This window comes from Dreissena polymorpha, chromosome 3 (genome assembly GCF_020536995.1).
Source record: "Dreissena polymorpha isolate Duluth1 chromosome 3, UMN_Dpol_1.0, whole genome shotgun sequence".
Lineage (NCBI taxonomy): Eukaryota > Metazoa > Mollusca > Bivalvia > Myida > Dreissenidae > Dreissena > Dreissena polymorpha.
In genome coordinates, this window is record NC_068357.1 from 115,581,191 (window position 1) to 115,594,940 (window position 13,750).

General features: G+C 32.0%; 1 protein-coding gene across 2 annotated transcripts; it reads right to left on the bottom strand.

Moving 5' to 3' along the window:
• Positions 1-1,207: 1,207 nt before the first annotated feature.
• LOC127871120 (delta and Notch-like epidermal growth factor-related receptor) lies at positions 1,208-5,469 on the bottom strand. 2 transcript variants are annotated; one of them, XM_052413837.1, is made up of 7 exons: positions 5,156-5,469; positions 4,506-4,646; positions 4,003-4,097; positions 3,182-3,304; positions 1,893-2,320; positions 1,662-1,760; positions 1,208-1,424 (listed from the first exon to the last, which is right to left on the bottom strand). In XM_052413837.1, the coding sequence occupies exons 1-7, from the start codon at positions 5,264-5,266 to the stop codon at positions 1,384-1,386; spliced, it is 1,038 nt and encodes a 345-aa protein (XP_052269797.1). In that variant the 5' UTR covers positions 5,267-5,469; the 3' UTR covers positions 1,208-1,383. The 2 variants fall into 2 exon arrangements, with proteins under 2 accessions (XP_052269797.1, XP_052269796.1); XM_052413836.1 differs by having other exon boundaries at positions 1,893-2,371.
• Between the last annotated feature and the right edge of the window lie 8,281 nt (positions 5,470-13,750).

Genomic DNA, 13,750 nt, shown 5'->3' on the forward strand with positions numbered 1-13,750 from the left:
AACCATCTATCCCCTTTTTTCGATTTTGCATAGATGGTCATAATAAAGGGAATTGTCAATTGTTGGGGGCGTTTTGCCTATTCGGCCAAATAATGTTATTAAATAATAAATCTTACATACAGAATATTAAGTAATACTACATAACGAACAAAGTGAAAGTGAAAGCAAAACCGTAATAGAAGTTTGCATGATCGAATTTGCAATATATATACAACTGTAAAATCGATACAGTTGTTTTCTATAATAATTTTCCAAAGTTATTATAATAATAAACGTTCCCTATAATTACTATAATTACCAATGGTTTTTAGAAGTTCACATGTATAATATATATACAACTGTAAAATCGATCCAGACGTTTTCTTTAATTATTATTTTACTATAATAACCAATGGTTTTTAATCGAGACATTTTTACAGCATTTAGTATCACATTGTAAAGATTACATGGGTACTAAAATAGTTTTACATTACATTGTTGTCAAGGTTGAACATATTTTTTTCAAAAGAATATATAATTATTGTTTATCCTTCAAACATATGTTAAAGAAATATTTTTTGCACTAACACCATGTGTTCAATTTAACATTTCATCCACAACTGCCATTACTTGTATATATAAAATAAGTTCATGTTCATAGGCTTAGAGCTTGTATAAGCTTTATTGCTTTAATAAATGTTGTTGTTTTTGTTGTATACCAATTCCACCAGGAATATTGAATCACTGTTTGTAAGATGCAGCGTTGACGGAATTAAATGTTTGTTTTATGTCCTCGTTTTTCCTCTATTTGCTTACATACAATCTCGAATGATGGACGAAAATAAACGAGTAACAGGCGATACTTTTTTTATACTTGTAGTAATAGAATCAGTATAAAGTACCCATATCATTCTTAGTTGTCACAGATGTAGTAAAATAAAGCCTTTCGAAAACTGCCGATTATGTTTATAAAATATCCTTGATTAATACATTATAAAACCCGAATTGCCCATATCATAATATTGTAAACATGTTATTATGTAAACATGTAATCCTCTATCTAACAGTTCGTACACGATCTTGTATTAACATGTGTCTGACAGCTGGTGTAATGTTTGTGACAATGGTTTTTTTTCTTTTCGTGTAAGTTTTAAAAGGTTATAATAAATACAAATGTTATTTTAAATATTTATTAACAACTGCAATATAATAACTAATCTTTGCACTGTGTAAAGACTAAAATACAAAGTTAATTAAATAAATATTGCCAAAGTGTTAATAATATTCATGGCTTCTAAAACATTAATTAAATTTCCACTGCAATTGCAGATACGTCGAAATGGATTCGATAATTTGAAGCGATTCTTTTTAACAATATGTGTATATAGCAGCCTTGATTCGTCCCTAGTCAGTAGCCGATGATTCGCTTCGGATTTTGTTGTACCCTGAAGTAGTTGTATAATACGCAATGAGGTTTTAACTAACTACTCTGACTAGTGGACTATTGTTATGTGTTATTGCGTTGACTTCAATCATTAACGCAATACATACAAATTCTAGCAACTTTCGCATTACAACGGGAACAGGGAATAATATAATAATACATAATACATATGGACTTGCATCTTCTGAAAGTACATACAAAGCGCATATTTAATGTAAGGCATACTTGTTCTAATTACCACATTTATTGCAGAAGCATAATCCGGTTACAATGACAATAATGAGCCCAGCCACGGAACTAACGATGATCCACATGTTTTCACCGTTTTTAAACCAATCTGCAAAACAATATATGCCATTTGTTAGACTCTCTCTTCTGATGTATTTAACACAAAATGATTATTACAATTTCGGATTGATGCAAGTAATAATGACTGATATTAAATGTCTCAATACATACTATTACGTACTCTTTGAAAACGTCCGGGCTCGCTTATGTACAACTATCTCACACTCGTGACCCTCCCGGTCCTCTGAGCAAGCACATACAAACGTCCCGTTCATGTTGGTGCAGTTGCCATTGTTTATGCACGGTGATTGCAAACATTCATCTATATCATCTGTGCAGTTTTCGCCTTTCCATCCATCAAGGCACGTGCAATTTCTGCTAGTTTGTCCGTTCAAGCATCTCTCATTATGCCTACATGGGTTCAAATTACAATAGTTTTTCTGCGAGCAATTTTTACCTGTCCACTCAGGGGGGCAAATGCATTCGTATAATCCTGGTTGATTTTGGCATGCGGCTCCGTTTTGACACGTTTTAAATGCAGGGATGCATTCATCGATGTACGTTTCGCAGTGGTCTCCTGTCCATCCGTAGTTACACCCGCATGAATAACTGCCTCGATTATTGACGCAAAGTTGATGATTTTCACATTTAAACATATACCTGTAGCGAAATTATATAATTTTCACGAATTGTATAGTTTTGCACTATTGAATAATTATTTAGGTGTTATAGTTTTGTACATCGAACACAATATATGTAAAATATTGATTGACGAACGATATTATGTGTGCAATACTTTTCCGTAATCTGAAATGTCTGAAATGTATGGTATTTGGTTTATCCTTTGTGACCTTATTACGGCTTTCATGTAACTATCATAACAACAATCTAATTATGTGTTTGAAGTGTTTGTGATAGCTAAAAGAATAGTGTTGTATTTCTTAAAACTGACAAAAGAGTTGTCTTAAACAAGATTGAGTTGGAAAAGTAGTTAAACCAAGCAACATTAATATCTTTTACTTTTGTAAGAAAACGTATACTAGGTTTTAAAAGAAAATAATAATATTTGTGCGTTGTTTACATTATTGCTTTTACTATTTAAATTACGCATTAGAATCAAACATCTAGTTCTTGATACTAATGGTTTTTGAATAGTAAAAGTGTTTGTAATTTAGAAGGAAAACACTTTTGAGCTAATGTACTGTTTTGGATGTATATGAGCCCTCAACGAGCAACGCCTGAATTCGAAACAAAATAGTAATGATCTTAAATCAATATGTTTTCGTTCTTGAACAAATGGTGTATCAAACATACAACATCATCGTTTAATTAAATTTCTGTCAACAGAAGATTTATGAACCCCATTCAAAATGAATTATGTTTAAGACGAATTTTCCGTACATCAACACGTTAATTTAATACATGTTTTGTCTTGAAAATATTCTTATCTATATCTTAATATGCACGTACGAGCTTTCACATTCGTTTATATCATCGCGACATAATGGCCCCGTCCATCCTGGAATGCATTCTTTAGGATCACCGTTTCTGTATCGACAGCGGTCTCCCGTCCAGCCATTCAGACAAATGCACCTTAAACAATTTACTACTAAGCAGAATGCATTTTCAATAATAATCTCCGGTGAAGTAATAGAACGTATAATTGTTTAGAATAAGTTGTTTTCAAACACAAAGACAATATAAATGCTTATGTTTCATCGATTGGCCGTATTGTATCAATCGATTTATCACAGAATATTGATGACAGTCTATTGATAGTGATGTAACTCTGCAACTACGAAAAGTGAGAATCATATTTACTTAGGAATCCACAATTTGAGTATATGCGAATCTGTGCGATTACATTTTCAAATCTTAAATTATAAGTTATTTATTTCTGATAATGTAATTAATAACATGTTAAACATGTGTTTATATTTTAGCGACGATTATTGGCATGTTTAATATACACAAACTATTTTTAAAGGAAAACCGAGAGAAAGTTTTTATATCAATTCGATATCGATATATTTTTTTAAAGATTTTGTTTATTAATATATATTTTTACGTAACATATACAACATATAACACCTATCCAACCCAATTTAATTGGTTTTGAAAAGCAGTCTTTCCTTAAGTAATGAGTTTTTTTACCTTTTCCAAATAATATTGAATAATTTTGTTTTCATATAGTTTCGTGTCAGAAGTCTGGTATCCACAACTCTAAGCTTGAATTGTGTGTTTTTTTTTACTTAATCTGAACATATTGTACGCATCTGCAAAGAAATTACGTAAAACTTCGGATTGTATTGACACATAGCCCTGTTGTGCCACATGGTCGATGCCCGGGACCGCATTCGTTAAAATCAAACTGGCAAGATTCTCCCTTGAAATAAAAAAAGTAAGCTTAATTACTGCTTGATTACATAATTTGCGATGAGCGTATGTTTCGTGTACACATTCAATCGAGTTAACTTAACAACTAAGAAACAATTTATCGTTTTGGAAACTCCATTTTAAATAATAACAATACCTATGGAGGAATGCCGTTAACATCGCCAATACATATCAGTAGTATAAACATCCAATACGGTAGAAAAATAAGCAATAATTATTATCAACACTGTGAATGCTATTGTATTATAAGAAACCTTCAGAGCGGTTATTTATAAAGTCATATGCAGAGAATTGTTGAATTCAGAATAACTTTATTTTTTTGGGAATACTTTTTTGTTTTGTTTAATATTACAATATGTAGCAGTAATAGTGACATCGTGTTATCATTTGTATTTACCTCAAATTCCAATAAGCATTCGCAAGGTTGGTCTAGAGTTGTGTTGCAGGCATTGGTGAATGGTCCGTAACAGGTCAGATTGCCACAGGTGATGTCGGGATCGTTGTAGTTTATGTTATTGTAGTTTAAATTATATATGTCCTGTATTGGCGAAAAATATATTTGTTGTTTGTAAGTACTGTTTATTACATTTATTTCTGTTGGTTTTGTGTTTCTTTATTTTAAGACAATCCTCTCTTGTCAGTTTAATAAATTCCAAATTGTGGCAATGTGTTAAAGCTGGAATTCGTTTCATTTTATGTCCTTGCTAAATTGCTAATAAAACCCCTCTGATTAACTAATTCTAGATTTGCAGAATGTTATCAATGACCTGTATATATGACATGTATATAGTAAAAAGAACAATCTATTGTCAGATAATCAACAAATCACATGAGATCTGTAAAAATGAGCTCATGCTAAACTGAAATTAAGAACGAAATTCCCTTATACTGCTAAATACGTACTATTAGACAAATTGTTAAGTAGCACTAATTATTTTTTCACAGTTTCATACATTTGATAAAAGCGTCTATTGTATGTACATATTTTTTAACATCAAATATATCATTCATAAATGTTACTACATTCACATAAATTTACTTACTTACCGTTGATGTGCTGTTAATTGTGCCATACATAAACACAATTACATATATTGCATACACTATACTTGTTTGTAGTTGCATTACTTCTTTTTCAAACAACAAAGCAACTTGCATTAAAATTCAAACTAAGAATTCATGGCCTGGCAAAAGAGTCATCTGCTTTTATAGGCTTAACATGAAGAACATAAAGAACTGCAATCGTTTCATAACATCCGATGTTTCCAATTGTGTTATATTGCAACCAATACCAGTCTAATGTTACAGATTAATATGAACGGTGATCGCTGTTGGCTTATACAGGATAACATTCCATATAATTCAAAGTCACACTACACAACCGTAGGCTTTGTTTTGATAAAAATCTTCTGCGATTTCTTCAATATATTATTTTCAAGTTCAATTTGTATGTATTCAGTATTACACAACAGCTTTTAAAAAGGTAAAAGACACGATCAGTACACACTCGTGATAAGACATATTTGTATTTGATGAACGTGCTCGGCCCGGTTTGTCCACGTTTGAAATTTGAGCAAACAAATCCCAAACACATGCAAACCATCTAATTTAACTGCACTTAAATATATATGCTATATATTTCATTGATACATATACAGTATTAACATGTTTTGAATATTATAATAAAGCTTACTTGACTCGTAATTGCATACATTAAAATTGGAAAATTACAAATACATTCATTTATATTTTTAGAACTGTGTTAACTTTTTTTTCTAAACGACAATTTCGACATTGATCTTCGAATTGTATCACCGTGCTAAATAAATAATGTATGTTTGTTTTTAAGTAATACAATTTTAATTTGTGTTTGCTTACGCCGATTTGTATAAGTGATAAGTTATTCGATTGATCATTTTGTTAATCCTAAAACGAAGTAGAACCCCGAAAGATATTCAGCTTTGCATCTGACAATTGTTTCATACTGAGCGAGGATGGTTATTTAACTTCTAAGACTAAAATTAGTTAGCTTAAGGATGATTTCTTTAAAAGATGTTTCAATGAATCTTCATTTGCTGATGTTTGACCATCTTAATCTATAATTAAATGTATTGGGAATACCAGATGGAAGATCCGAATGAATCTATTACATTCGCGAAAAATTAATTAATAATTCAACGTTTAATGATTTAATAGAAACTTACCTATTACCTATTAACAATTAAATAAAACTGTGCTATACAAAAGTATACCGACATTAATACACATGTACACTAAACACCGACCAATGCCATAAATACTAGCGTTCGACAGCTTAATTTACTCACTCATTTTATTGCAATGCATTTTTTGTGATATCCTGATATGAAAGTGAACATCGTATTAAAGTGAGTCTTTTAAGAAAGATGGCGACCTTTAGTGTTCCACTCTTTGTCTTATTTCACTTTTACATATCAACAAAACACGGAGCATTATGTACCGAGCCTTATAGCGGAGCTAATTTGCAATCGGCGACTCATTTATGTTATAATCGTGGGCACTACAAGTGAAACTTTAATCTAAAATTACACTTTTTAAACTTTCGGGTTTTTGAAAATATTCTCTTTGCCCGCTTTGCAATTTGCCGTGGTGCAGAAACTTATTTTTGCCACAGTGGCTGTTTCAAAAGGAAGCCAATTAAAGTGTACATGAAAATGATCAATCGAAAGTAAAATGTTCAAGGCATTGTGAACTTATATTGGTGAATCAAATGTAAAATGCAAACATTTTCAACGTACAGATCCGTACCATTACGCGTCGAGTAGTTTAATAAATAAGTAATATAACTATCATTTTTTAGACATGTGTTTTAATATTCGATATTTTTGTATGCTACAATATAGATTTTGATTTAAAATTGTAAATAATTAAATTCGTAATTATCGTCGGCATAATACCTTGTATATATTTAAACAATATATATAACTTTTATGGATACAAAAATTTATTTCTAAAATGTTCAAAAAGCTAGTATTCTCAATGTTAAGCTAAAATAACATTTTGCAGCGCCTTCAGGGCTTAAACAAAAATAGTTTCATTTCTTATGTAAAATAGACATCTTAAAAATTATTTAGCAAGCAATACATCTCATTTACATTCGAACTTGGTACTTTTTATCACGTAGAGTATCTTTTTGTTAAACGTTTCCATCACATGAAAAGTACAGTTATTAGTAATTAAATTGAGTTGCAAGTTATAGTTATATTAAATGCTTTTATGCAATCGTAGGGTGTTTAAAACACAAATGTTCAAATAATGAATTATGGTTCTAGTATATGTGATCGGGTATTTTAGTCTCCACCTCATGCTATCTGCATTACTGTCAAACTGTCAAAATTTCAAAACTTTCAGGAGTTTCAAATACACTATATGGAATAAAAACTGTGAAATGAACAGAAAGGAAAACAATCAAATTGTGTTATATTAACATATTCAGTAGGACTATTAAATGATCTTTTTTCCCCACAAAATAAGACTGGTTTCTAAAATTGGTCGTATGAAATCACTGTTCTTCGTTGCTTAAATACCATAAACTTGTGGCATTGTGAAAGTCGTTGAATGTATTTAAATGTGACACAAATGTTATTTATATGGACCATTCGTTTTTATGTTATTCAAAAGTATTCATGTCTTTAATTGCTATAATAAGCATATTAATGTTTTTATATTAACTCACATATTGTGAGTGTTCTGATAATTATTATTGATTTGAGCTTCATATTGAGTATCCGAGCGTCACGCTTTGCAATTCATGTTTTCATTTTCTGTATGAAGAAATAAACTGGATAAAAAAGCTCTATTTGGTTTGTGATAAAGTCTTTTGTAAGTGAAGATAATCCCCGTACATATCATCAATGATTTCGGATTTCCGTCTTCACATGCTGTTCGCAGAAGAGCTATTTTTATGTGGATGAAAAATACTGTAAAATCATTTATATTGGTCGCCAACAAGAAGTGGATTTTCGTGGAAACGTAAACTCGTGGATTTCTGATTGTGGAAAAAACACATTTAGAATTTCCGTTGGTCACATTCCAATTAATTTATATTAAATGCGTGAAACGGTCAACCGTACAAATCAAACGAAATTATTTCCCATGTTCTATTGTTTATATATTTGGTTTGGCTTTTCCGTATATACATCGCTAACTTGATCGGCAAATATTTGTTATTTAGTGAGTACTGGTGTCTTTGCATCTTGTACCTAGTACGTTTATATTATTTCTAATTGGTTCCTTTAAGCACTGGTCCACTAAAACTATTTGATATGAAATCTAATTTCGAATCGCGTGTAGGAATTATGGTTTCCATTTTCTATCTATATGAGAACATTTATTTGAGATTGTTGTAGACGCGCGTTGATTGGTGATTGATTCTGGGGCGCATGTTTGCTTGCCTTCAAATCAGTTTAAACTCTTAATATGTGCATTAACCATTCTAAGGCGATGATCATTTTAAGTTTAGAGTTGATTTTCTACTATAAACGTTGTATATCTATAGACCAACAGAGTTTTTTAAATCCTTATTTTACCTAATATGCAATAATGTCTGCTTGGTTTAGAAGTTGAAAATTAGCATACCTATTTTAAAAAGTCCTAGGAATTAAGTGTATCATATGTGACACTTAATTATCTGATAATGTAATAAAATTACACTTTGTAAATAAATTTCCGAAAGGCATGAAATGCAAAAAATATAAATTGAACAGCTTCCAACATATGTGGTATTCCATTGACCCGGTTTCGTGACTATGACATATGCAAACAACACAAAAGGAAGTTTACTTCTGTATATTTGTTCAGTGGTGAGACTAAATCCTCCCACTTAACTATCGATTGAAGAATGTTATACAAGGGTTTACCGTATATCCCGATAAGATATCGCACAAGCAGGTTAATTCCTATTATTTGCGGTCTGAAAATACTGTTAACTTATTGCTTATGTTCTGACACGGAAAGATGTGTTGCTATGATCGTCATACATTCTTTAACATATTTATCAATACATACAATAATTATTTGTTCTGTCGGCTTTGTTGAGAGACAAAACTGAATATTACATAAATATTGACAGTGTGCCGTCTATGAACGTAGAGTGTTTCAGGTATTATGTTTGTAAAATCTCCGTAATATCGGTAGGTGATTGCGGGTCATACTTAGCACCACACACTCGCGAGATATCCTAACTGTTTACATAAAGTAAAAATACTTGACATTTTGAAAGGAATACCCAACTGATAGAGCTCTATATCATCAATGCATACTTTTTCTAAAGCGATTACCTCTAATTAAATCACACCTAATGTCTGGGAATGAGTTTAGATAGCAGATATCTTTTCAATAGTATTTGTCTAAAACATGCGCTCTTAATATCGAATCGTTGATTGTGATTTCTAAGTCAGTTTTGTTTCAGACAAAGATCTTCAAACAAAACAAGTATGTGTTTTAAAATATACTCTTAGATGGCTGGATATTACACCCGTATTTCTAAATACACAATGCAATAATATATAACATTGTATATATGTCATGTTGAACGCTGATGTAGTTTGAGTTTACATACATTACTTTTTAATGTGGCATACGATGTAGAACATAAATAATGTAAACGATTAATAAAGTGTTAATACCGTATTTGCACTGACGTACTAGAGTATTGAACTACTATACAATAACTATCAAACTCAGCAAAATAAAAAGTTCAAAACTAAATAGCAATCTATATGATGAAAATGGTTGTAATACTTTGTTCGTCTAAGATATCCTCAGGCGTCTGTCGGAGCGACTCTGAAATCAATGATAAACACATTTATACCTATTAAATAAAAATGTAGCACGATGATTTTTAACTCTATTCTAATGGCGTAAAGACAAACTAAAGTCGAAATAAAAATAACAAACCCGCATAGTTGTAATTAACATTTACACGATAGGCTATTCAACTAGATTTCATAAAACCAACCGTCTTGACTTTAGGGTGATATATGCGATTCTAATTCTAACATTATGGTTCCAAAGGCAGACCCTGCACTGATCATTGCAATGCCGATGTTTTCTTTAAACAATGTTTTGTCTTTATTTGCTGGCGACCCTGAGGTCGCATTTGTTTGATTGTATATATGTTCATCAGCAGGAACAACACCAACATCTTTATCCGTCATATTTAATTTGTCAAGCTAATCAACAACAATTTCGTCCCGGTGTAAAATAATTCATAAAGCTGGCAGCGGAACGAACCATTTGTATTTATACACGTGTCGTTGCTATTACAGGGACTTGCAGAGCATTCGTTTACATCATCCGCACAATTAAAACCATTCCAACCATGTTGACATTGACAGCCAAACGATCCATTCGTATTTGTACGCGACCCGTTGTTCTTGCAGTTGGAAGTCATGCATTCGTCTACATCAACTGCACAATCATGTCCCCGCCATCCGTTTTGGCATTGATAGATAAACGATCCACGAGTATTGACACAAGTTCCATTGTTTTTGCAAATGTCAGATTCGCATTCATCTATGTCCTCCAGACATCCAATTCCTGTCCAACAAGCATTACACTCACATTTATAGTTTCTACGTGTATTACGACAATGTTGATTTTCCGCACATGTATACAGTGACCTACAGCAACGAAATAACAGCTTTGGGTTATTGATTGTTTGCACAGAATAACATTGAGGAGTCAATATACCGAAGGATTACATTTCTTGTATTATGCGTTTGTATGCAGTTAAGTCTGATTACGTACATAGATGAAAAAAATATAGAAACTCCTTAACGGGGTACATATTTAAGTTACCATCACCATGTATTTAATCGTTAACCAGGTAACCAATCGAATAGCCTGGAACGGTATATTCAAACTATTGGTGTTTAGAAGCTTAACGAGTCTCACATCGAACTTATAATTCATCAAAATAAAAAAAGGGAGAAAAGAATAAAAGTAATTGTTTGTGACTAAAACCATGAGTTGTAGATGACAATATACCAAATAAAATACTCGGTAGAGTTTGGTATAATAAATAATGTAATTGACTCACATATTAAGACATTCGTCCAGATTATGCGTACATCTCGGTAGAGTCCAACCAGGCATACATTCCTGTGGTGCTCCGGTCTCAAATTGACAATGGTCTCCAGTCCAACCTCTTAGACAGTTACAACTGAAATAAATAAACATGAATATATAATTTTCAAACCTCAAGTACAGTAGCAGGCGATTTACAATTACCGCTGTGACACCGTAATCACGAAGCCAATGCTGCGCACAAGGTGATTGTCGTTTCATAAACATGGGTTAACACAATGCCCCATGATATAAAACAGTGTGCGCTCGACCACAGTGATCGAACCATCGCGCTGTGTAGCGGCGGAATACCTGATTAATTATCTTAATTACTTTACATGAATATCTTTGCGATGTCGTCCAAAATTCGCGGCGATGTCTTACCGCAGCTCTTTTTTAAGTGTCGTTATAAGTACCCCCCCCCTCCCCCCCTCCCCGATAACAGCGCACTATGGAGGCAACTAACCATTGCCTTACTGCGCCTTTGTTAACGTGTGATCTGCCAAATACGAACAGAAATAAAAAAAACACAAACGTTAACGCCGTGTCGCAAAAGCCCAGAATTAAGTTTTGTCCGAATGATATAGATATTAGCCGCCTCAGGTTTAGTCGACCAACCCTAAGCAAATGAAACTAGAATCATATGATTGACTCTGTATATTATATTTAACTTTCATAAATAGTGTGCCTGGCATATTTTTCCTGATGTTTTGGTGAGAATATAAGTTTTTTTCCTTATCGACAAATACAATATGGACTTTATATGAAACATTAAACAAATACAAAAATTTGATTAATTTCATCAGGTTTTTCACTTCTGTTGCCTTATGGAATATTTTATAAAACATATATAAGCAAAGTGTTGGTCATTGACAGAGGTAAACACCAACGTTCTGAAGTCCCGATGTATAGGAATTACAGCACAAGTGCGAGGGCCCGAGTGGTTGATAACAGTCATCGGATCAAACGACCGCTAGATATTAACCCACAGAATAAAAACTTAGCTTCATTTATTTCAATTATACTATAAATTGATACTCGTTCGTCTTTTTAATACAACTACCCTTATATCTTCTCCGCCTACTTTGTGCGAAAACATACACGCGTGCGTTTCGTTGATGTCAATACCTCAAAACTCTTCGAAATGACGTCGGAAGCACTCATTAATATTGAGTTATTGTTAAATTTTCATTTCATTTTTACTATATTATACAGTACAAATATGCGTGTTAATGCCCATGGAATAACACTTAAAAGTTTTTTTAAACTAAAATAATACATATACCTTGCGTGCATTCGTTTTCGTCTTCTGTACACGTGTGTTCTATAAACAATTAAAACGCGATGAACATTATTGCACCATATGTAGATATTAAATGATTGTAAAAGAAACTTTTAACTAACACTCGCAAAGCATTGTAAAACTGATTTGAGCATAATAAAGTACTGATTTTTAAATGCAAGTTTCCTAACGAAAGTGCTTGTCAAGCTAGTCGTCGTATTTATATATTACGTTAATTAACAAGATATATACCATAAATCCAACCACGCATCTGCATGGGCGGCGAGAATTGTTCAAGTCGCATTCGGCTGTAAAGAGTCCGTAGCAAGTCAGGTTTCCACATGGAATATCTGGATACTGGTACCTACACAGGGAATCTGTTGCATTGCCAATGTACACTTTTGGATGAGAATTACAAATAATAAACAAATCTTGTTTACAAAAAACTGTTGAGCATACTATAATAATTTACAAATGTTTCGTGAACTATAAAGTCGCTTATATTTTATAAAATATATAAGGATAACACTTTCAAATAAAAGTTTAATACGAACGTTCAAATTTTACTTACCGTGTTAACTATATCGATGATGCTAAAGATTAAATAAACATAAATTGATATCGCCATTTTTTATTCGGAATGTTGCAATGGATGACTGATAACTTTGGTTATATGGTAAAACATTTATTAACATGAAGTTAAAGTGATGCTTTAATAAATACAGAAATGTTAATACCTTGACCCGGAACCTACCAAGATTTTTATCACTTCCTTTGACTTTTGATTTACTATTGAGGTTGTGCTTAATGTTTAAATATTTACGAAATCGATGCTTAGGAGGAAATAAAGATATGATATATCAGCAAGCAATAAGGTTTCAGAGACAGTCATAAGTGTCACGTTTGCAATTCGATTAGTGATAAATCAATAATACTAATTTGAAATGTCTTAGACTTGAAAGTAACACTTTTGACAGGTCCATAAGTAAATCAAATAAAACGCAAAACATGAGGTAATTATTGGTTATGTGACTTAATTGAATATACATGTTAACCATTATATAATAAATAGTACATATTTCGATTCCCTGTACTCATCAGTTTATGTACGGAACAAAATCCGTTTGATCGTTTAGTATATTCCAGAATTTAATAATGCGTAAATATTAATGTTTCTTATACTCTTCTGTATATGTATGAAAAGAGATCAAGGAGACTGATTTGGTTATAATAACGACTGTTTCTTTACTTAT

Bases quoted from the DNA above. Each gene is read 5' to 3' on its own strand.
- LOC127871120 (XM_052413836.1), bottom strand. From the start codon at position 5,266: ATGCAAGTTGCTTTGTTGTTTGAAAAAGAAGTAATGCAACTACAAACA. The intron at 4,647-5,155 runs GTAAGTAAGTAA...TCGCCAATACAG, and splicing joins CAATTAACAGCACATCAACG to GACATATATAATTTAAACTA. The intron at 4,098-4,505 runs GTAAATACAAAT...TTTTATTTCAAG, and splicing joins AATGCTTATTGGAATTTGAG to GGAGAATCTTGCCAGTTTGA.